This window comes from Pan troglodytes, chromosome 1, assembly GCF_028858775.2.
Source record: "Pan troglodytes isolate AG18354 chromosome 1, NHGRI_mPanTro3-v2.0_pri, whole genome shotgun sequence".
In the NCBI taxonomy this organism is placed as follows: domain Eukaryota; kingdom Metazoa; phylum Chordata; class Mammalia; order Primates; family Hominidae; genus Pan; species Pan troglodytes.
The window spans coordinates 48325513-48348688 of record NC_072398.2 but is presented as its reverse complement, the minus strand read 5'-3'; the positions used below and the strand labels follow the sequence as shown (position 1 = coordinate 48348688).

The following is a 23176-nucleotide window of genomic DNA, read 5'->3' as shown; positions in this document are numbered from 1 at the left end:
CATGTACTTTGTGCTCATTATTCTTGTAAGCGTTTTATATGCATTATTTATTTTAATTCTGAGAATGAGCCTATTAAGTAGATATTATTTTATTCTAAGACTCTAAAACAGAGTTTCTCAACTGCAGAACTATTGGCCAGATAATTCTTTGTTGTTGGGGGCTGTCCTGTGCATTCTAGGATTTTAGCGGCATCTGTGGCCTCTACTCACTTGATGCCAGTAGTGTTCCCTACCACTACCCCTACTCCTACCCCAGTTGTGACAACCCAAAATGTCCCCAGACATCTCCAGATGTCTCCTGGGGAACAAAAGGAGCCCAGGTTGAGAATCACTGCTATAAATATTATAAGACACACTATTGTGATCTAAAAAGGTTTTTTTTTTTGTATGTTGAAGTACAAATTAATTATAAGACATACTGATTTCACAAATATTCAATTTGAAAATAAGAATTTAGGAAATATTATATGATAGTTCACCCTTTTTAAAATAAACAATGAGACAGATTTAGAGGAGTTAACTAACTTGCCCTTGATCATACAACTTGTAAGAGGTGGAAACAAAATTAGAGTCTAAGCCTTTGTGATACTGAAATTTGTATCTTAACCTCTGAGTTACAGTCTTCCTGGATTTTTAGTAGAGATTGGGGTTTTGCCATGTTGGCCTGGCTGGTCTCAAACTTTGGGGTCAAGTGATCCGCCTGCCTCGGCCTCCCAAAGTGCTGGGATTACAGGCATGAGCCTTTGTGCCTGGTTGATGATGATGTTAAAATAGATTGTTGACCATGTAAACTTATTTTCTAATTTACGTTTTATAGGATTTTGTCTCGTAACAGATTTTGAAACAGCAGAAATATTTTCTATTATCTACCCTTTAAAAAATAGATGCTAGAGGTCTTTATATAGGTTCTTGAAAATTTATTGACAGTTAAAACGTTTTTAAAAATAGGTATACAGGTACAGATTCAAAACTCAAAGGTATAAAAGAGTAGATCTTGTGAGAAGTCTTCTTCCCACGTGGACCCTGAGCTAGTCAGTTTCTGTTTTAAGCGAGATGAAATCATCAGAAGATTTGTTTTTAGAAAATCTCTTGGAATACACTTAAAAATGGTTAAAATAGTAAAGTTTATGTAACGTATATTTTACCACAATTTTTAAAAAGATGTCTTGGAAACAGTAGAAAATGAATTGGAGGAGGGCCAAGAGTTATGAAGGAGGAAACCACAGGGAAGTTATTATGTTTCAGGTGAGAGATGATGGCATCTTGAATGTGGATGGTAGTGGTGGATATGGAAAGAAGTGGATGAATGTAAAGGATAAGACTTGGTGATTGATTGGATATGTGGAAGAAAAGATGATATCTTGGGAAGTGTTAAGATTGATTCTATTTTGTGAGAAAGGGAACAATGGAAGAGGGCCAGTGTATGTGTTTAAGAGCGGGTGGGGGGGAAAGAACCATGTTGAGTTTGAGGAATATAAAATGGTGGTGTGTGCATTAGGCCTGTGGAAATTCATGTATGGAGCTTAGAAGACTTCAGGGATGAGAGCTATAAGTGGTAATTAAAATTTAAAAAGTAGGTGACTACCAGTAACTAGTCACATTTTTTTTTTTTTTTTTTTTTTTTTGAGACGGAGTCTCACCCTGTCGCCCAGGCTGGAGTGCAGTGGCGTGATCTCGGCTCACTGCAAGCTCCGCCTCCCGGGTTCTCGCCATTCTCCTGCCTCAGCCTCCCGAGTAGCTGGGACTACAGGAGCCCACCACCACGCCCAGCTAATTTTTTGTATTTTTAGTAGAGACGGGGTTTCACCGTGTTAGCCAGGATGGTCTTGATCTCCCGACCTCGTGATCTGCCCCCCTTGGCCTCCCAAAATGCTGGGATTACAGGCGTGAGTCAACTGCGCCCGGCCTAATCACATTTTTTTTAAGGTCTCACTGTCACCCAGGCTGAGTGCAGTCATGTGATCAAAGCTCATTGCAGCTTCAAATTTCTGGGCTCAGGTGATCCTCCCGCCTCAGCCTTTTGAGTAGCTGGGACTACATGCTTGGCTAATTTTTTTGAAAATGTTTGGTAGAGATAGGGTCTCACTGTGTTGCCCAAGCTGGTCTTGAACTCCTGGATTCAAGCACTTTTCCTGCCTCGGCTTCCCAAAGTGTTGGGATTACCTGCGTGAGCCACCCCACCCAGCTGACTGCCAGTCACTTTGAGGGAGCGTATGGAGAAAGAAAGGACCCAAGACAGGCAAGCCAGCAAAGGAGCTAGGCATAGGGTAATTAGAAAGAAAACCAAGGGAATGTGGAGGCTCAGAAGACTAGGGAAGAGAACATTGAGGATGAAGGAATATGAGGTGTAGCTGAGAAAGATTAATCGAGGACTCTCAGAAAGATCCATTAGATTTAGCTACAAGGAAGTTATTGATGATTTTGCTGAGAACATTTTGAGGGGAATGTAGAGACAGAAGCATGACTAGGTTGAAAGTAAATGGGAGATTGTATCAATTATGCCGTCCTCACTTGTAGTAACAAAAAATCCACCTCAAATTGGCTAATAGTAAAGAGGATTTATTGTTTCTGAAAAAGTCCTCAAGTGGGATGGGCTTTGGTTTTGATTTGATCAGGGCTGTAGCTTCATTTCTCTGTGATTCTTTTAGCTGTGCCCTTGTTGATGTGTGGATTTCATTCTCAGGCTGTCTAGTCTCATGGTAGAAAATGGCTGTAGCAGTTCTAGGTCTCACATCTGTGTACCACACCATTCAGAGCTCTTCTCTAATCACTGAAAGTTCTACACTCTTCTCTTGCTTTTTTCTTGCTCTTCAAACAGAAGGATTGATTATAGAAAATCTCAAATATATACAATAACAATAATCTTTCATGTACCCATCATCCAGCCCCTGCTGTCATCAACTTATGGCCAATCTTGATTCATCTCTAAACACTCCCCACCACTGCCAATTATTTGAAACAAATTCCAAACATCATGTCATCCCATCTATACGTGTATCAGTATGTATTTCTGTAAGTCCACTCCCTTTTTAAAATGTAATTGTGGCACAGCCATCACAGCACTGTTGTCACAGAATTCCATATCATCAAATCAGTATTTCTGATTGTCTCATAAATGTTTTTTATTTTTATTTTACAGTTTTATTTGTTCTAGTTAGGATCCATCTAAAGGCCATACTTTGTAATTCATTGATATCTCTTTATATTGTTGTGTTTTTTTTTCTTTTTCAGGTATATATGACCAGAAGATTTTTTTTCTTAATGTATAGGCTCCTTCTCCATCTCATTTTAATCTTCCTTGCAGTTTATTTGTTGGAGAAACCAGAGTATTTGTCCTATAAAGTCTCCTACAGTTTGGAGCTCCATGATATTAACAAGTTTCTCTTTGTCCTCTGTATTCGTTATAAATTGATAGTTAGATCTAGAGGATTGATTGCATTCAGGTTTGATTTTTTTTTTTTTTTGGTATACTTTATACGTGGTGTATAGTTCTACCACAAGATACTTAATATCTAGTTGTCTCTCTATCATGACTTCTCTATTTATTAGCTGGAATGCTGTTTTAAAAATAAATTTCCCTTTATTATTTGGTTACCCTGAGTGCTGTGTGGGAAATTACCTTGATCCAATGGTAGCCTCTAAGTGCGTGCCATACAAAAACTAGCCTAGAGGTCACAGAACAGAAAGCTCACAGAACAACTTAAAATGCCCAAATTATGTGATTTGTTAAATCAGTTTTTAGTGAGAAGCAAGAGGAAAGAGATAGGATGAGTTAAAACACTTAGGATAGGATGCAAACAGGGAGGAAGGACCACACTCCCTGAATACTGCAGTATATACATTTCATGTGTCCTCTCTCTACTGCATTAGCCTTCTCTGCTGATAGTGTGGTCACCAGGACCAGAGCTGAGGTTTGAACAAAGAGGCCCACACAGACATAGGCCAGTGCCACACACTTGTTCTATTAGACATGGGACAAGGAAGCCTGCCACAGCTGTAGCTTGCCACAAGCCTGATGATAGCCATGGGCATTGTGTTCCTTGGGCAGAGGACACATGGGCCAGACTGGGCATCATCAATGGGTAGCTGAATTAAGGACTCATGAATATCGTGCTCATGTGTTCATTGACTCTTGTTGTTTAGTGTCATGCATATTTACTCTGTCATGAATATTTAGTACTTAGTATATTTAGTGTATCATGAATATTTAATACATAGGTGCCTCATAAATATTAGGTATCTTGTTTTTTCCATCCCTTTCTATGTTTAATATATGTGTGCTATTAACTGCTTACCTTTATTTAACATGTCCTATCAATTATATGTTTAACAAACTTTTAAAACTAGCTCCTTATCTATACTTAAAATATCTTCGAACATTTCATCTACATTTTACAAACTTTTTCATCTTTATTTATAATAGAATTGAATAGTCTCAAAAGTAAAATTTTATTACATTGAGATACAGGGAAAGCAGGATAAATGCTATATTCTTTCTCTTTATGGGGGGGAAATTGGACCAGACTGAATGGATCACTGGCCCCTGAGAATCTGAAAGGAGGTAAAGAATAGGGAGAACATTCCAGAGAATGTGAAAAGGCTCCGGAGTGGAAGAGAGCATGGTTTCCAGGAACTGAATGTGACTGGCAGGGATAGGATCATTCCCTTCTTGTAGGCCAGAGGAAGGATTTTAATCCTTAGAGAAGTGGGAAGTCATTGGAAACCCTTGGGGATAGGGTGGTGTGTGTGACATGACCAAATTTGCTTATGGGAAATAAGCAAATTCTGGCTACAGTAGAGAATGGTTTGGAGCGGGGAGCAGAGTGAATGTGGGAAGACAAAATTTGGAGTAAATATAGTAATTAAGATAAAAAGTGCTGGTTGCCTGAACTAGGGAGAACCAGAACCTGGAGTCTGAGATTGTGAGAAGGGGGAAGACTTTAGACTGGATTCTGTAATGGATTTTATTTATGGTTGAAGGAGAGGGAGGCATTAACGATGACTCCTAGGTTTCTGACTTGTTCGGCTCAATGGATTGTGGTGTACTTTATTGATATAAAGAACACTGAAAGATCATCAAGTTTGGGAGAAAAGATTGCTTTGGGGCATTTTGAAGTTTTGTAGCTTTTTCAACATAATTTCAAATGTGTAAGAATAGTATAAAGAATTCCCAAATACTCTTTACCCAGATTTACCAATTATTTTGTCCCATTTGTTTTATTATTCTGTCTCATTCCTTCTTCCTACCTCCCACACAAATGCCTCTGTGTGTGTGTGTGTGTGTGTGTGTGTGTGTGTAGAGAGAAAGAGATAGATAGATAGATACATCTTTTTTTTTTTTTTTTTGAGACGGAGTTTCGCTCTTGTTGCCCAGGTTGGAGTGCAATGGCGCAATCTCAGCTCACTGCAACCTCTGCCTCCCGGGTTCAAGTGATTCTCCTGCCTCAGCCTCGCGAGTAGCTGGGATTACAGGTGACTGCCACCACACCCAGCTAATTTTTTTTGTATTTTTGGTAGAGACGGGGTTTCATGATGTTGGTCAGGTGATCCATCTGCCTCGGCCTTCCAAAATGCTGGGATTATAGGCATGAGCCACCGCGCCTGGCTTTTTTTTTTTTTTTTTTGAGACAGGAGTTTTGCTTTGTCACCAGGCTGGAATGCAGTGGCACGATCTCGGCTCACTGCAATCTCCAACTCCCGGGTTCAAGGGATTCTCATGCCTTAGCCACCCAAGTAGCTGGGATTACAGGCACGTGCCACCACACCCAGCTAATTTTTGTATTTTTAGTAGAGATAGGGTTTCACCATGTTGGCCAGGCTGATCTTGAACTCCTGACCTCAAGTGATCTGCCTGCCTCGGCCTCCCGAAGTGCTGGGATTATAGGCATGAGCCGCCATACCCAGCAATGTATATATAACGTGTGTGTGTGTGTGCTTGCATATATATAGGATATAAATAAATATATATAATATTTCTGGACCATTTGAGAATATGTAAAGAGATACTGTACCCTACACTCCTTCAGTGTGTATCTCCTATAAAATGAAGGATAGTTCCTGAACATAATCTCATTTAAAAATTGGGAAATTTTAGCTGGGTGTGGTGGTGGGCACCTGTGATCCTGGCTACTCAGGAGGCTGAGACAGGAGAAGCACTTGAATCAGGAGGCGGAGGTTGCAGTGAGCCATGATCGCACCATTGCACTCCAGCCTGGGTGACAAGAGTGAGACTCCATCTCAAAAAAAAAAAAAAAAAAAAAAAAAAAGCTGCAAGCTACAATATGAGGCTATGGTAAAGGCAGGGACCAGACTACCAGATTAGTCAGTTCTCTCTAAATCATAACAGAATATTTAACAAACCCTAGGAGCAATGGAAGGTCACTGGTGTGTCAAAAGCTTTCCCTGGCTAATAATAAGGATGAAAAGATGGTGAGAGCACAGAAGTGTTGCCGGAAGTCACGCAAGAGGTATGGGACCTGGAATGAGGTAATTAAGATGGAGAGACACAGAGGTGTTCACAGTCTGTGTGGGAATCTGTGTTGGAAATAGAGCTTGGTTATAAATTAGATGGAGAATAGGGTTGGGCTGTGGGTGTAACAGGTGCAAAACTGAGCCTCAGTTGACTCATTTGGAAATAGCAGAGTTGTGGTTTACTGACGTGGAAGCACTGGATTGGGGCAGACTTATTGTGTGCAACATGGGCCACATTAACTTGGAAATGCCTGTAAAACATACAAGGGAAGATATCACAAACATAATCTGTGGCTCAAAGGGGAGGTCTGGGCTACAAATCCAAATGTATTTTTTTAATTTTATCTTTCACTTTAAATTAAACATTAATGCATGACCGTTGGGGGAAAAAAAGCATTAAAAATGACCATAGAGTTCTTTCTCTACATGTGTACACATAATTATTATTTACAAAAAGAATTATATTATTTTTAATCTGATTTTTAACATTTTGAGCACAGTTTCTTCAGGTAAATATAGATTCCTTCTGTGATATGTAACTTTACTGAGCATATAATATTGCTTAATGTATCTATACTGTAAATTATTAACCTGGTTCTTATTTTAATATATATAGATGGTTTCTAATATTTTGCTACAATAAGCAGCACTACAATTAACACTCTTATATGTCTTTGTGTAATCACTTAGTAAAATTCATAATTCATAAGAAAAAAAATTGGGAAATTTAACCTTGACGTGATACTCTTATCTGATTCACAGCCCGTATTCAGATTTGCCAATTATGTTGATTTTCATTATTGCTATTTTATTTCCCAATTCAGGATCATGCTTTGCATTTAGTTGTCATGTCTCCTTTTTTTTTTTTGCTGAGATAGAGTCTCGCTCTGTCGCCCAGGCTGGAGTGCAGTGGCGCCCTCTCAGCTCACTGCAAGCTCCACCTCCCAGGTTCACACATTCTCCTGCCTCAGCCTCCCAAGTAGCTGGGACTACAGGTGCCCGCCACCACGCATGGCTAATTTTTTGTATTTTATAGTAGAGACGGGGTTTTGCCGTGTTAGCCAGGATGGTCTCGATCTCCTGACCTTGTGATCCGCCCGCCTCGGCCTCCCAAAGTGTTGGGATTACAGGCGTGAGCCACCGTGCCCGGCCTAGTTGTCATGTCTCTTAAGTCTCCTTTAACCTGGAATAGTTCTTCAGTCTGCCTTTGTCTTTAATGATATTAACACTTCTGAAGATAGAGCACCAGCCTGGGCGTAGTGGCTCACCCCTGTAATCCCAGCACTTTGGAAGGCTGAGGTGGGCAGATCACTTGAGGTCAGGATTTTGAGACCACCCTGGCAAACAAGGTGAAAACCCATCTCTACTAAGTGGTGTGTGCCTGTAGTTCCAGTTACTTGGTCCGTGCTTGTGGTTCCAGCTACTCGGTAGGCCGAGGCAGGAGAATTGCTTGAACCTGGGAGGCAGAGGTTTTAGTGAGCTGGGATTGTGCCACTGCACTCCAGTCTGGGCAACAGAGACAAAACTCCATCTCAAAAAAAAAAAAAAAAAAAAAAAAGAGCACCCTTAGCTGTGTGCTGGCTGGATATCAAGCCCCTTCCTTAGGCATTGTCTTAGCTCTTGCCAAACTTTTGCCTGTGTGTCTGGTACAAGCAGCCAGTTCTCTGCAGGAGCTGACTGGGTGCCTCCTTCTTTGTGTTCCTCTTTACTCTGGAGTGCTGGGCCCTGGTTTAGCAGATGTCCCCCTCCACCCTTGGTTCAAATGACTGGGACAATGATGAGATCCTTACATGGGTGCTGGTATTGATAGGAATACCTGGACAGTAGGAAAAAAACAAATTACACAGAGTCCTGCCATCAAAACAAGAGCTGATGGAGACCCAGGAACTGGAGACCATCTCCTAAACCCCTGCTACTTCTGCCCTCTGGTGCACCCTATCTTTTGGCTTTCTTCCCTCTTTCGTACTTCCCTTCTTCCCTATCTTCCATTCACTCTTCCCTGCTCCCCTCTGGCAGACCCACTCTGTACTCCTCTTGCTTGTCACTGCCACTGCCACGACCACCAGTTGTCTCTCTGTCAGCAGATGTGCCGTGTTGCCTCTCTGCACAGTACCATCCCTGCATTCCACAGAAGACTTGGGCAAGGGTGCCTGAGAGGTACCCAGAGACAAATCACGTGGCAGCCAGGCAGCCCCAGAGCAAAGATATTCAGACAGATGAAAGTCTCCTTACCCCCATTTCTTCCAAGATCAGAACAGCTTGACATACTCCTTCATACACAGCGATGCCAGGAAGGCAGGGGAGGCGTGGGAAGTCTTCCTTCCCAGTACCTGCAAAATGTCTGAGCATTATGTTGATTTTTTTCCTTTATTAAAATGTACTGTTTAATCTTATAAGAACAATAGGTCTGTTATTTTATAGAATGTCTCTAAATTTGGATTTGTTTAAGGTTTCTTTATTCAAGTTTGATAAGGTTCAAGTTATAGAAGCCTGGTAGACTACTGCAGAAGAGATGTTGTAGTCTCAGTAAATCATATCAGGGGACACATAATGTTTGTTCCAGTATAGGTGATGTTAACTTTGATCACCTGGTCAAAGTGGTATCTGTAGTTTTCTCCATTATAAAATTATTTTTCCACTTTAAATTAATTAGTAATTTATAGGGAGGTAATTCAAAATATCCTGTTCATTAAACTGTTACCCACCATTTTAGAATCCAGTAATGATCTTGCCTGAACCGATTATTGCTGTTGATTACTATCCTTTTTTTCCATTTGTTTGTTGGTGTTATTCTACCACAAGAAAGAGCTCCTTTTTTTTTTTTTTTTTTTTTTTGAGACGAAGTCTGGCTCTGTCGCCCAGGCTGGAGTGCAGTGGCCCGACCTCGGCTCAGTGCAAGCTCTGCCTCCCAGGTTCATGCCATTCTCCTGCCTCAGCCTCCTGAGTAGCTGGGACTACAGGCACCCGCCACCAGGCCCGGCTAATTTTTTGTATTTTTAATAGAGATGGGGTTTCACTGTGTTAGCCAGGGCGGTCTCTATCTCCTGACCTTGTGATCTGCCTGCCTCGGCCTCCCAAAGTGCTGGGATTACAGGCGTGAGCCACCGCGCCTGGCCGAAAGAGCTTTTTAAATGTATTATTTATTTGTGTCAGGATAGACTCATTGATGCGTGTTTTATTCAATGGGTTATAATTCTTTATTATGTATTCTGATGTTGATGTTTTCCCAGTTTTAGCCAATAGCATCCCCTTCCATCTGGATCCTGTGTTCTTTTGACATGGCTCCATTATTTGTTAGCATTTCCTTACTTTCTGGCACATACCACAACAAAGATGTTCTAAGCATATCTTGTACTTTCCCTGCTCCAGACCTGGAAACATTTCTTCAAGGAGCTGTGTTGCTTTTGGTGGGGAAGGTATTAGAAACCAAGATACAGGTGCTAGGCTTATTGCTAACAGTGTTATTTAGCAGACAGATAGTAAACACACACATATATACATAGTGTATAGCTAAATCTATTTCTTTTGCTATCCATATAAATAAAGAGATATATATCTGAAACATCATGTATTTATAATGACACTTCCCATTTCAGCCAGCACCACAGAGTTTATTCTAGTTTTTCCTTTTTCCATATTTGTAACTCCCCTGGTCACTGAAAAACCTGGCTCCCATTTTGAGTTAGGTTTCTTTGTGACACCCAAGTGAAGAGCTGAGTAGGCTGATGGCTTATAAAGATCTGGAGCTCAGAAGAGGTGCTTTGGCCTTATAGGGTAATGGGAGGAGTAGAGGTGATAATTTAAGCTCAGGAATGCTGTACCACACTTACCATGTTAGGTAATAATGTAGAGGGCAGGAGGGAGCTAACTTTTAATTGGTACCTTCTTGGAAGGCAAGGCTCTATGTGTAGGTACCGTACAGTCTTGGTAAATATTTGAGTGCGTACTGTGTTTCAGACGCAGTTCCAGGTACTAGTGACACAGGACAGATAAGTATCTTGCTCTCCTTCAGGTACCTTGTAGTGAGAGGAGGTAGAAATAAAATATTATGGGATAGTAATGGTTGTTATCTAGAGAATTAAACTACAATGAGTGACTGGGTGGTCAGGGAAAGTGTGTTTGAGGAGGTTACATTTAACTGAGATCTGAATGGAAAGAGCCAACCATTCATTCGGTTAAGGGGAGGAACATTAGAGGCAGAAGGCCTCTAGTGCGTGGGCCAAAAGGTCTGAACCTGGCATATTCTAGCAACAGGAAGAGTTGGGTGTTTGGAACATAGCGGCCTGGGGAAAGTGGAGGAAGTTGAGGTCAGAGTAGGAGTAGGCAGTACATTTGTGGAATATGGAGAAACTAAAACTCAGAGAAGTTAATTACTGAACTCAAGATCCCATCAAGTAAATGGCTGGGCCAGGCATGGTGGCTGGTGCCTGTAATCCCAGCACTTTGGGAGGCCAAGGCAGGCAGATCATCTGAGGTCAGGAGTCCAAGATCAGTCTGGCCAACAGTGAAACCCCATCTCTACGAAAAATACAAAAATTAGCTGGGTGTGGTGGCACATACCTGTAGTCCCAGCTACTCGGAAGGCTGAGGCACAAGAATTGCCCGAACCCAGGAGGTGGAGGTTGCAGTGAGTCGAGATCACGTCACTGCACTCCAGCCTGGGCGACAGAGTGAGACTCTTTCTCAAAGAAAAAAAGAAAAGAAAAAAAAAAGAAAAAAAGTAAGTGGTAAAATTAGGACTCAACCGATTCTTTTAAAATCTAAAGCCTATACTTTCTCAAAGCCCAAATATTTCCAAATTTTGGAATGGATGTAGGTAGTGAATGTAGGTAAACTGAAAACCTATTTGGTTTTGAGAGGGATTGCTGTCACAGAAATTAAGTGTGGCCCAGAGAAAACTAAAGTTTCTCAAAGCATGTACAAGGAGTAAATAATGATTACTAGCACAGAATCAGGTAGTAAACTTGAGGGGGAAATTTGAAACCTGGGAGTACTTTCAGGAAAAGGCTAGTGACTAGAATTTTTTTTAATAACATTTTTATTTATTCATCAAATCTTTCCTTACCACGTACCAGGCGCTGAGTTAGGCCCTAGAGATTCATATCATGGTAAATGAGGAAGACATGATCCTTGCCCTTTGGTCATATATTAGGGTATTCATATCGGTACACCCTTGTCAACAGTGGGTTTAAACTTTTTGTTTGTTTGTTTGCCATTTTGATAACTTTAATTACTGGTACTATGAAGTTTTAAATGTTATTGATCATCTTTATGTCTTTTGGTTAATTTCAAGTTCAGATTCTGTGGCTTACTTTTAATTGGAGTTCTTTGAAACTTAGAAGTTCTATAATAGTTATTACCTTAGAAACTATTTTTTAGATTTGGAAAATAAGGTGGCATTCCTATGATTTAGTGTGATGATATTTCTAAAATGTACTCCCCTCCTGCTTCCTGCCCCTTTATTGCTTTTAATAAATCTGTGTCACTTGCTGGAATGTGGATGCAACTGGTAGCTAACCCAGTTTTATAGAAAATTGCCTTGAGCAGTACTGTCTCTGCTCCCTCTACCTGTACCTCAAGCATTTCAGGTGGATGTTAATTTCAAAACTTAGGTCTAGTCAGGACTTATAGTAGCATGATTAAATTATGTTCTGCTTAAGTCATGGTATACAAGAAAAGCTCATCTCGTATCCTTTGCAATTCTAGCAGTGGTATTTCATTCAGCTGTTCTGTCTGTATTAATTTCTTACTTTTTGTGTTCTGGAGGTTAGGGAGAGAGTGAAACCCCTTATCTTTGATTTTGCTGTTTATTTTCTAGTATGCTGTTTCAGTTCATTTTTTTTTAATGTGGTACAATTCCAAACTTTAAAAAAAATAATAGTTTTATACCATTGGTAAAATGATAGACACATTTGAAGTCTTCTCTTAAGTATATTTAGCTCTTGAAGACTTGTTTTTAAAATGACCTATTTTATATTCAGTATGAAGTTTTACATTCTCTTGAGGGCTGAAAAATCTATTTTTGTTGTATTCTTGAAACAGTCTTTGATTAGCTGTGGATCCTTTCCCTTTTCCTTGCATTGGGATCTTTTTAAAACTTACACTTTCACAACTTAGGTTAGTGGATATGCTTTAATGAAATGGAAGCAACCCCTGGACTCTTGTATTCCACCTTCCACCCTTTTGGTCTTGGCAAATCATTATTATGTTTGAGCCTGTTTAGCAAGATGGTGTAGAGCTATAATTCTGTGCTTATCAGCTATGTGCCCCTGGGCAAGATGTCCTTTCTTGAGTTCTTTATCTGTAAAATAAGGTAAGAGGGTCGTCAGAATTAAATGACAGAATACATGTTTAGGACTGTGTCTGACAAGATGTTATAAAGGTCATATATGAAAATGGATGTAAAAGCAGTAAGTAAATGCTAGGTGGATATATAGGTATGATAGATAAATTTGTAATCCTGATAATGAGCATTTACTTTTCACAGCTAATATTTAGATGCCAAATAACTTATATTAGCCATTTTTTACTGATACAGGAAATAAAAATCCATTGTTTATACATTTGATAATAGTTATCTTAAAATCAAATAATTTTCCTTTTACAGCTGTTCTACTAATAGTTTCTGTTTATTTCCTACAATACTAAAGTGTAAATGAATACCAGCACTATATTCTGCAATTTAAAACTGAACTTCACCATCACGCTGAGGCAGCTATATTAAATTTAAAGCTGGCTCACTACTGGGTAGTGCATCTACGAAGAAAGGAAAGTGTTTTCAATTATTAAATGAGGATGATATTTTTAGATGTCACCAAAATCCCAAATTGATACATCCACTCTTGACCTCTTTCCAGAGTCCTATATCTCCAGCTGCTTATTGGATATTTCCACTTGGATATTTTTGCTATTGTTTCAAACTCAATATGTCTAAAACTGAGTTTTTGATCTTGCTTTTAGAATTGGTGCTGCCTCTGATTTTCATTTTTCTATTAATGATATCACTGTTTCCCTCATAACGTAGGCTTATTATTGATTTCCATCTTGACCCTCTTTCTTTGCTTTATTCCTGGGTACTTTTTGTTTGTCTTTAGCAGTTAGTCTCTTATGTCCTATACTTTCTGTTTTCACTACTGCCTTTGAACTTCATTTCCTTATATCTATATGGTAATCTTCTATCTCTGATTTTTATGGCCATCAATATTAAATACCAGATTGTTCCAAAACGTCAGTCTTAATGTGACACTGTCCTGTAAAACTGTCAGCACCTCCTTGTTAGCTAATATACAAAGTCCTCGTGTTTAAAAGATGAATATTTCTTTCAAGTCCTCATCACGAACCTCTCCCATTCCAGCTTTGCCTCTTACTGCTTTCCCACATGAACTCTTCTCTCCACCCAGATTGTTCAATTTGGTGTCTCTTCACATCTTTTTTCCCTACTCTTTCTCTCCTCCCTCTCCTTACGTTTAGAAAGGCTCTTTTTTTTCTGACTAAAATTCTGCCGATTCCTGCTATTCTATTTTTTTTTTTTTTTTTTGAGATAGAGTTTCACTCTTGTTGCCCAAGCTGTAGTGCAATGGCGCGATCTCACTCTCTGCAACCTCTGCCTCCTAGGTTCAAGCAATTCTACTGTCTCAACCTCCCAAGTAGCTGGGATTACAGGCACCTGTCACCATGCCTAGCTAATTTTGTGTTTTTAGTAGAGAGGGGTTTCATCATATTGGTCAGGCAGGTCTGGAACTCCTGACCTCAGGTGATCTGCCCACTTCGACCTCCCAAAGTGCTGGGATTACAGGCGTGAGCCACCGCGCCCAGCTGCAGATTTTTCAAAGTACCAGTTTTGGTTAGTATTGTGGCATTATTGAGCTTATATTAAAGCTGCCTATTCAGGAAACAGCTAAGATCAGTGATGGGATGGCTGGCTTCAGAACCTCACTTTCTAGAGAGAAGGCAGGTGAGGGACTGGCTAGGTCTCAGGACAGAGCTATCAGGTTCTATAATTGCAGCTCCATGTTAACCTCTAACTCAGAAGCCCTACCTCTGGGGGACATACCTCGTCCTTGTCCTGCTTCGATGAGAGGTATAGAGCCCAGGTAAGAAATGGAGAGGAGGAGGAAGAGATACAGGGTAGAATAGGCAAGAAAACTTGTGAAGCAATGAGAAGTATTTTGTTTCTCTCATTTGTTTTGGTAATTTTGCTGCTGTCAAATACAAATGCCTTTGCTTGAGTTGATTTGGGAGCAGACATTGGGAGAGTGGGAGTGGACATTGGAAGAGTAGGACTTGGCATTCTTAAAGGGTAGTGGCTAGCAGGAAAGAGAAACTTCGGAGGAGATTTTGGTTTTCTTCCCATCTCCCATTTCTAAACTACTACTTATGTTTTAGTCGAACTTGTCAGTTGGGTGCCCAGGAAGTCTTTTTCAGGTAGGATGGGGAGTGGTCAGTGGTAATGTGGCAATATCAGTGGTTTACTAGTGTAAGGGATTTTTAAGAGTAGCTCTCTCCTAAACAATTGCTTTAATTCTTTTTCAGTAGTGTCAGCAAGCTAAGCATGAAGGGAGAGACGGCAAGAGGTCTTGAGGCAAAGAGATAGAATAAGTTAGGCAGTCTCTATTCTGCAGCTCATTAGCTGTAAAACTGGGCAGATGATTTTGTATTCTCAGGTGGCAAGGACTAGCAGTCTCCTGAAATACCTATTGTGCATTTCCATGTTGACAGCTTGCCTGTGAGGAGCGTCATTGAAATTAGTTTTTAGGAATCTTATAGTTCATTCTGTAGATTTGACTATGAATGTGGGAATACTTTCCCAAGAGCCACTAGACTCAGAAAGCTTTTCTCCTTGTCTTGTAGTCCCTTTTTGGAATATACTCAGAAAATATCTTCTGTAAAGGAAATTTGTATCTTTGTCTCATTCCAGATTATATGTCAAAGTTTAATGAATCATCTTTTCAGTTAAAGGGTTATTGCTATATTTTTAGAGGGAATCTTAAATTCTATGACATAAATAATAATTATTAATTAAATTCTATGTTTCTTTTATAAAAATCTTGTAAGAGAATTTTTTCCATTAATCTTTATAGAAAATGTGCCAGAGGAACTTCAAGAACCATTTTACACAGATCAGTATGACCAGGAACACATCAAACCACCTGTTGTTAATTTGCTTCTATCGGCTGAACTATACTGTCGTGCTGGGAGTCTCATTCTCAAGAGTGATGCTGCAAAACCCCTTTTGGGCCATGATGCTGTAATCCAGGCTTTAGCACAGAAAGGTCTTTATGTCACTGACCAGGAAAAATTGGTAACTGAACGAGATCTCCACAAGAAACCCATACAGATGGTGAGTCTTTATATACCCAAGATTATTTTAAGTTTGAAGTGTGTACTTTTGAGTGTGAATGATATACTGTAAAACAGAGGGAAATGTTTTGAAATTGGATTGTATTTTTGCCTAGAGTTTACAACTCATCTTTTTCTTAACCTTGTTTCCAAATGAAGGAAGATTTTAACGATTTTGGAATGTTTGGTGCCATCTAATACCTTGGAGAAACAACTACATAATTTCCAATTACCTTAATGTAATTTTAATTGAAAACTTTTATTTTTTCCGTTGTAGAGACTGGCTAGAAGAGATGGAAAATGCATCCTTGACTTTATCATTAGAAAAGAGTTGAGATTAATAAGTGCTGATTTATGGCCGGGCGCGGTGGCTCACGCCTGTAATCCCAGCACTTTGGGAGGCCGAGGCGGGCAGATCACCTGAGGTCAGGAGTTCAAGACCAGTCTTACCAACATGGAGAAACCCTGTCTCTACTAAAAATGCAAAATTAGCCGGGCATGGTGGTGCATGCCTGTAATCCCAGTTACTTGGGAGGCTGAGGCAGGAGAATCGCTTGAACCTGGGAGGTGGAGGTTGCGGTAAGCTGAGATCATGCCACTGCACTCCAGCCTGGGCAACAAGAGCAAAACTCTGTCTCAAAAAAAAAAAAAAAAAAAAGCTCACTTATGTACTTGAATAACTTCTTGGTAAATTTCTGCATATCAGATATTTTCGTTTATTTGATAGCTTTGAACTCATTCTTGTAAACAACACACACAGAAGGCCTCTAAGCTGGCCTGGGGCCATCATGCAGGAACTCTCTCATAGGCAGTCTCAGGAAACATAAATCTAAATGTTTAAGTTCATTGTATGCTGGTTCAGTCCATTGTACTGCTTTAACTTGAGTTTCACAAAATGTGGACATCGTCAAGGATGGTATTAGAAAGAAAAGTGGTTTTTCCATACTCGATTAAATCAGAGTAGTAGTTTTGCTTGGGAGGAAGGTAAGGTGTATATGTAGAAAAGTATATTATAAAATTTATGAAGTTATGTAATTTAGGAAGAATGAACAAAAAAATTAGTTTATAAAATCTGTTACTAAATGAGGTGATGACCTGTTTTGTTTTCTGGTTTTTTTCCTTCTTTAAAGTAACTCTTTTAATATTTCTAAGTAATGGAAAATAATGTATTGATTAGTTAATGGAATTTAGTTATAGATTTACAATATAGTTATTAACAATAACTAGAATATTGATTATCCAGTATGAGATTGTCATCTTTCATTGATGGCTCCAAAATCACCTTATAGTTACCCTCTGACTTTGGCATACCTGCTTTGCATACATATCATATGTGAACAGTTTGCCCATACCAGGGACAAGCAGAATCTACTTAGGTCCTTATCAGTGTCTCATATTCATCTCCCCCAGAATCATTCCCCTAGCTGGACACTCCAGCTTGTGATTACTTCTGCTTCCGTTGTTTGAAGGCTAAGTGGATAGTTAGAAAGCACATCCATGACTTTGTGAAGCAGTGTTTGTTTAGTTGCTGTTCTTTCAGATTCAGATATATATGTCATAGATAACCTACTTATCCTTAGAGTGTCTATTTCAGATCCTCTAATAAGAATGAAACAAATTTAACATGTTTTCTACATTTTTTTCCAGTGTAGTTTGTATGTGTGAAATACTTGGACAATTAATTTTAAAATGAGGGGTTTGGTAGACTGCTGATTGTGTTACTCATGTTTCTTTCACACTTTATTGATCCTGCTGATAGCTTTGAATGCATTTTAATAATATTTAAGGAATGGAGTTTAAATGACTTAGAATCTTTTTTTTTTTTTTTTTTTCTTAGATGGAGTCTCACTCTGTTGCCCAGGCTGGAGTGCAGTGGTGCGATCTTGGCTCACAGCAACCTCAGCCTTCTGGTTTCAAGCAATTCTTGTGCCTCAGCCTCCCAAGTAGCTGAGATTATAGGCGTGCATCACCATGCCCAGCTAATTTTTGTACTTTTAGTAGAGGCTGGGTTTCACCATGTTGGCCAGGCTGGTCTTGAACTCTAGACTTCAAGTGATCCTCCCACCTCAGCCTCTCAATATGCTGAGATTACAGGTGCACGGCATGGGCAACATAGAATCTTTATCTCTGGTTCTAACTTCTATTTGTGGATTGTTAGAACTTGAGAACTTCAGGCTGGGTGTGGTAGCTCACGCCTGTAATCCCAGCACTTTGGGAGACAAAGCCTGGTGGATCACCTGAGGTCAGGAGTTTGAGACTAGCCTGGCTAACATGGCGAAACCCCATCTCTACTGAAAATACAAAAATTAGCCAGATGTGGTAGTGCGCGCCTGTAGTCTCAGTTACTCGGCAGGCTGAGGCAGGAGAATCTCTTGAACCCAGGAGGTGGAAGTTGCAGTTAGCCGGGATTCCGCTACTGCACTCCAGCCAGACTGGGCGACAGAGTGAGACTTTGTCTTAAAAACCAACAAACCAAAGAACTTGAGAACTTCACATTTGACCTACATCATCTTACCCTTTGCAGTGTCACATTTACCAACCTGTGTTTTAATTGTTTACTTTCAACTTTTATCACAATTTGATTTAAGGTTCTCCAGTTGCTGTGGCATTTTGATTGATGATATTTAATGTGAATATTTTCCTGAAACCTGCGTGAGAAAATTTCTCAGATTACTAGTAAAAAGTTGTTCCTTAAGAAACTATGTTTTTGGCTGGGCGTGGTGGCTCGCGCCTGTAATCCCAGCACTTTAGGAGGCCAAGGAGGGTGGATCATGAGGCTAGGAGTTTGAGACCAGCCTAGCCAACATGGCGAAACCCCATCTCTACTAAAAATACAAAAATTAGCCAGGTGTGGTGGCAGGCACCTGTAACCCGAGGTCGGGAGGCTGAGGCAGGAGAATCGCTTGAACCTGGGAGGCGGAGGTTGCAGTGAGCCGAGATTGCGCCACTGCACTCCAGCCCAGGTGACAAGAGCAAGACTCCGTCTCAAAAAAAAAGAAAGAAACTATTTTTTTAAAGAGTAAAGTAAGAGTTAATGTAAATTATCAGTTTTTTTTCCCTGCTTTTTGGGAAGTATCATGAAAAATAGTGTGTTTAATTGCACTGAATATATTGCCCCCCACTTCCACTTCTAAATTATTTTTAATTTGGGATATTTTATTTCTGTATGCCAGCCTTTTGGGGGAAAAAAAAGTGTGGTGGTAGCAAAAGTATCATCCTAATTTTTCAAGAAATAATGTTAGTACTAATTCTTTTTCTTCAAAGTCTCAGTATAAAAATTCCCTGTGAAATAATATATATGAAGACAGAAATCTTTAGAAGAATTTACACCAGACTGTTAACTTTGGTTTCTTCTGTGAAATGGGATTAAATAGGATTGGAGAAATAAATGGTAACTTTCATATCTTATTTGATGTATTTCTGCACTATTAACATTTTTATATGATTTTACTGTTTTAAAATTTAAAATGTAGAGAAGAAATTTAAATTCAAATAGAAATTATCATTATCTGAAATAACATGCCTTGTATGCATACTAAATATTTCTGATAGTTAAATTGTTAAAGAGAAATAAGTATCCTGCATTTAGCCTTTAAGCAGACATAGGAAATAAGAGTAAATATTGAAGACCTCTCTAAATGGTTAAATTCCAAATATCCCGTAAATGGCAATTCAAACCTTTAAGGTATCTTTTCTGTAGTTCCTTTTAGTAATCAATCTTTAAAAAGAAAAGATGTGGCTGGGCTCAGTGGCACATACCTGTAATCCCAGCACTTTGGGAGGCCAAGGCGGGTGGTTCACCTGAGGTGAGGAGTTTGAGACCAGCCTGGCCAACATAGTGAAACCCCATCTCTACTAAAAATACAGAAATTAGCTGGGCGTGATGGCAGGCACCTGTAATCCCAGCTACATGGGAGGTTGAGGCAGGAGAATCACTTGAAACCGGGAGAAGGAGATTGCAGTCAGCCAAGATTGCACCATTGCACTCTGGTCTGGGCAACAGAGTGAGATTCCATCTCAAAAAAAACAAAAAAACAAAAAAACTCAACATAACATCTCAAAACAAAAACATTTCTCTCAATCTCCACCCCAAAATTAATACTACAATCTGCTTATCAGTCAAACTTGCCTTAGTCATACTTATTTATTTATTTATTTTTTCGAGACTGAATTTTGCTCTTGTCACCCAAGCTGGAGTGCAGTGACACAATTTCAGCTCATTGCAACCTCCACCTCCCAAGTTCAAGCAATTCTCCTGCCTCAGCCTCCCGAGTAGCTGGGATTACAGGTGCGCCACCATGCCCAGCTAATTTTTGTATTTTTAGTAGAGATGGGGTTTCACCATGTTGGCCAAGCTGGTCTCGAGCTCCTGACCTTGTGATCCACTCACCTCGGCCTCCCAAAGTGCTGGGATTACAGGTGTGAGCCACCGCACCCGGCCATATTTTATGTTCTGTGTATCCAGCTGACCACTGACATCTCCGCTTGAATGATGTTTGAACTAAAAATCTAATGAGGAAGAAAACTGGGAAAAAAAACTAGACAGTATGAAATAAGTGTTCTAACTTTAAGCAATAGATACTGAGATCTTAGAGGTGGATGTGATCATCTCTATTAGGGAGGATCAGGGAAGGCATCACAGGGTAGAATGATAAATGGGATTTCAGTAGTTGGGAAAAGGAATGGGATGAGAGTAGTAACTGGGTTGAAGGAATTGTTTGACTCAAGATTGAACTGTGAAGGTATGTTAAGTATTATAAATTAAAATATTGACTGCATGGAGGGATAAATGTCAGATGAGGCTAAAAAATAATTTAGAGCTAGATCATGAAGAGTCTAAGTTAGATAATGAGGAGGCTGTAAGTCTGAGTTAAGGATTTTTAACTTTCTGTGGGTAACAGAATCATGGAATAGATTTTCATACTATATTACAAAACACTTGGAAGCATTGCAAACTGAACCACTATACTGTCAGCTTAGTTTAAATAATTAATGCAGTCTGTTAATTCTCAGATTTTATCTATTGTTTATTTATGAGACTATCAAGTAGCTCTTTTTTTTTTTTTTTGCTGAGACAGGATCTCACTCTGTTGCCCAGGCTGGAGTGCAGTGGCGCAATCACAACTCACTGCAGCCTCGACCTGCAGGGCTCAGGTGACCCTCCCACCTCAGCCTCCTGGGTAGCTGGGTCTGCAGACATGCACCACCCCACCTGGCTAATATTTTTTTATTATTTTTTTTGTAGAGACAGGGTCTCCCTATGTTGCCCAGGCTGATCTCAAACTCCTGGGCTATGCTGGGATTACAGGTGTGAGCTGGGATTACACCTGGTCTATCAGGTAGCTCTTTTCATTTAGTTTACTGTGTGCCAGGCAGTGTGCTTACACTTTAACACTCTATCTTATGTAATTTAATTCTTACAACAACTCCAAGAGGAAAGGATCATCCCTTTTCTATTGATGAAGAAACTGAGGCTTTGAGAATATAACTAAGGTCACAGAGCAAGTATAGTTAAGTAGTGAAGGCAGGATTCTGAACATCTCTGCTTTAACTATAAATCCTATATTCTTTTTCGTTTTTTTTTCTTATTTTACTTCTCTTTTACATGATAACAGGATAAATCCTATGTTCTTAACCACTAAATTGTATTTTCGTCTTTGCCTAGGGAATAGGTAGATGGGAAGTAGTAAGGTGGAAGGAAATAGGAATGGTGTGCCACCTGGAACTCTGCCTGGTGGTTTGTTTGAAATCTTGGTAATTTGCCTAGGTTTCTTTCCAAAGTAATTTCCCCTCTCTGTTCCATTTACCCACTCTGTTCCTGTATTAAAGTTTATGTTAATTCCATGTACCTTAGGAGTAATTATAGCAGTTAAGTAGAATGACTGCTGACGGGATGAAGTAGAGTTGTGACAGAGTCTAGGTGGACATGAGTTAATTGATACAGTATTTAAGAATATGCAGGCAGGGCGTGGTGGCTCACACCTGTAATTCCAGCACTTTGGGAGGCCAAGGCAGGTGGATCACCTGAGGTCAGGAGTTCGAGACCAGCCTGGCCAACATGGTGAAACCCCATCTCTACTAAAAATACAAAAAAAAATTAGCTGGGCGTGGTGGCGCACTCCTGTAATATCAGCTACTTGGCACATGCCTGTAATACCAGCTACTTGGGAGGCTGAGGTGAGAGAATCGCTTGAACCTGGGAGGCAGAGGTTGCAGTGAGCTGAGATTGTGCCACTGCACTCCAGCGTGGGCAACAGAGTGAGACTCCATCTCAAAAAAAAAAAAAAAGAATATGCTGAATAATTCTCTAGTTACCATTATTTTTGCTGGATACACAAAATGTATTGAGAACAGAGAAGCTGATCCCAGGAACTCTGTGTTGTCCCTCTTTTTTTTTTTTTTTTTTTAACATATTGGTCTTATTTGGCAACTATGCTTAGGAATTTCCATTGTGTCACCATCTGTTGGAACTCAAGTGTAATTTACTTGTGTAGAGGCTTGTTAAAAAAAATCCTTTCCCTGTTTAAGAACAGGATTATATAAATGTAGTATTGTAATAGTAGGTGAGAAGACATTAATTTCTGGTCACCCTTGTAAATGAGTGGCTTGCAAATTTATAAGCCAAACCTGTCTTTGAAAAATTAATTACATTCTCATAGATGTTGTTGAACAGGGTTTTCTTCTTCATGCACAGTGCTAGAACTCAATTTTCTGTTTACTACTCATGTACCTAATAATGTTCCATTATTTCTAGGTAACATCTATACCTCTGTTACAAATTCACAATATCTTTTGATACCTTACAACCATGTTTATCATGTTAGAGTAACTCTTTATTTGTGATCATTTATTTGGAGCTCCAAGTTTACTTTCTCATAGAAATAACTTGATGAATGGTACTTACTTTACTAGGTGATCTCACAAAGACTCTTTTTAATAAAACTGAATTGTCAGACCATTTATTAATTTATTTAAGGAGCTTCTGCATTGTTCTTTGTATTTTCTACCATGATTACAAAGAGTTTCATGTTCTTCAGTGTCTCACTTTCTAGCGGTGGCTTATAGAAAACTGTCCAATGTTTTAGGAGTGTAAAGGCACCAAACTCTGTACTACACTTCAACTGAGTTTTGAAGGATGCGGAGGAATTTACCACATAGAGAAATGAAGGCTGTGTTGTACGGTATTGTATTTGGGAGTATAATGGGATGTTAAAAGGGAGTGTGAGAGCATGGTGACCCTCAGGTCAAAGGAAGCAGCTTGGTTGTGGCATTAGCACTAGCTGCCTTTTGAGGGGTGATAAGAAACGAGATCACAGAGTTAGATAGGGATAGGGCATAAATGATGTTTTGTGCTATGCCAAGTGTT

General features: G+C 39.7%; 1 protein-coding gene across 6 annotated transcripts in view; it reads left to right on the top strand.

Annotated features, from left to right (window-relative positions):
* The window catches only part of CAMSAP2 (calmodulin regulated spectrin associated protein family member 2), a 121320-nt gene that overhangs the window by 5660 nt on the left and 92484 nt on the right, over nt 1-23176 (top strand). For 5 of the 6 annotated variants that reach the window (XR_677287.5, XM_001143924.5, XM_514085.6 and 2 more), the window contains exon 2: nt 15552-15811. The exons of the other annotated variant lie outside the window; for it this stretch is intronic. Coding sequence is in view for 4 of the 5 variants with exons in the window: in XM_001143924.5 (XP_001143924.1) it covers nt 15552-15811 (260 nt within the window). In the remaining variant the exon portion in view is untranslated. The remainder of the gene's footprint in view (nt 1-15551; nt 15812-23176) is intronic. 6 annotated transcript variants of the gene reach the window in all.